Below are 1,809 nucleotides of genomic sequence, written 5' to 3' on the forward strand. Positions count from 1 at the left end.
CCCCCCCCCTACACAACCAACAATTTCCCTCACAACAATCAAAACATCACGCGTTAAAAATATAACGCGTTTTATGTTTGACACGTGATCCACTGAAGTGGCGTTGGTGTTTTGTACAAGAGCACGCATGATATATATTTATCATGGAGCCACCCCGGGTGTGCTTATGTTTTCTGTTTTTCTTTCATATGATGATATGGATATTTTTTAAGAGTGGAACCAATAAACCTTTTAGATCTTTCACCAATTAAGATTCCCACTAAACAATCATCATCGAATAATATAATAATAATAATAATAAAAAGAAAGTTGTGCATGTTACAAAGGGTTAAGGATTATAAAAAACAGAACCACACTTGCATTTCCAGCCTTCAGGTTCATAGTTAGCATATTGTAGACCAAAATGGACAGTTGGGACTTGAGTTGGGCTACATGGTGCGCACCCTCTACACTTGTGCTCACATCTTGGTGGTCTTGACCCAACTCTATTTACCACCTCCTCTTCTTTTGCTCCCTGATAAATATTTCACACAAAAAAATATAAAGTAAAAAAAATGTCACATTTTGTTAAAAGACATTAAGTGTCATGATAGTTAAAGAATGAAAATTCTTATAACTATTATAGGAAGATTACATAACAATCGCAGTTAACGGACAACAAAATCGCAGTTAACAGAGAACAAATTGCGTCGCAGCCCCTTTTGAATAACAAATTCAATTCTAATGAATCAAAACAAGAAACAAAATGTGTTAAATCTTAATTTTTCTTGCACATACCCAACTCATCATTTTTCTTCTAATTATAATTATAATTTTAGTTCACAATATACCTTTTGCATGTCAATAGGAGTCCGAGGAGGATGCAAAATCTGGGCTGTGAATATGTCACAAATTAGTTAGAATAATTATAGTGTTACAAAAAGTTTAGTATAAAAATTAAAAAATGAGACTAACTAACCTTGGTGTTGGAGATCATGTGATGGTGCAAAATGCATGTTTCTTGCACATACCCAACTCATCATTATTTGCCAAACGATGATCAACAACCAAATTCTTCTATCCATTTAGGAATGTGGATGGTGTGGTACCATGTGTATGCATGTATATATACACACACACATTAAACATATGTTTGTGAGTGTTTTTGGTAGAGATGATAGGAAGACAGAGACAAATGGGGTTGTCAAACTGCAAATTTTGCTTTATTTTTCTATTTGACATGACAACTCACATATGATGGATGGTGTACATAATTAAGTACATTTATTTATTTATTTAGAGTTAAGTCTCATTTTAGTCCCGGTGATTTGAACCATTTTATCAGTTTAGTGCAAAGGTTTTATTTTTTGTCTGTGGGTCCAAAAAGGTTTTACCGTTGCCATTTTAGTCCACTGGGTTAACTTTATCCATTTCCTGTTAACGAGAAGGGTTGTTCGGTCATTTTATATGTAATTCTGTTAACTAGAAGGACAATTCGGCGAAATAAAATGACCGAATTGCCCTTCTCGTTAACAGATAAAATGAATGAAGTTAACCCAGTGGACTAAAACAGCAACCGTGAAACCTTTTTGGGCCCATAGGCGAAAAATGAAACATTTGGACTAAACTGTTAAAATGGCTCAAACCACAGGGACTAAAATGAAATTTAACTCATTTATTCATATTTAAATTAAAATCTGGAAAAATGAAGGTTGTACAGTGTGCATGAAAAGTAGTACATATATATATAGGCATAGGTAGACAAGGCATTCTATTTGCATGAAACAGTGCAGCAAAATCCCAGTTTGAAAAAAAGAGATATTCTGGAAG

At 33.9% G+C, this 1,809-nt stretch overlaps 1 protein-coding gene across 1 annotated transcript; it reads right to left on the reverse strand.

Moving 5' to 3' along the window:
- Positions 1 to 267: 267 nt before the first annotated feature.
- LOC110927465 (EPIDERMAL PATTERNING FACTOR-like protein 6) lies at positions 268 to 1,129 on the reverse strand. The gene is made up of 3 exons (XM_022171083.2): positions 959 to 1,129; positions 831 to 874; positions 268 to 514 (listed from the first exon to the last, which is right to left on the reverse strand). The coding sequence occupies exons 1-3, from the start codon at positions 1,062 to 1,064 to the stop codon at positions 329 to 331; spliced, it is 336 nt and encodes a 111-aa protein (XP_022026775.1). The 5' UTR covers positions 1,065 to 1,129; the 3' UTR covers positions 268 to 328.
- Positions 1,130 to 1,809: the final 680 nt, after the last annotated feature.

This window comes from Helianthus annuus, chromosome 3 (genome assembly GCF_002127325.2).
Source record: "Helianthus annuus cultivar XRQ/B chromosome 3, HanXRQr2.0-SUNRISE, whole genome shotgun sequence".
Taxonomy (NCBI): domain Eukaryota; kingdom Viridiplantae; phylum Streptophyta; class Magnoliopsida; order Asterales; family Asteraceae; genus Helianthus; species Helianthus annuus.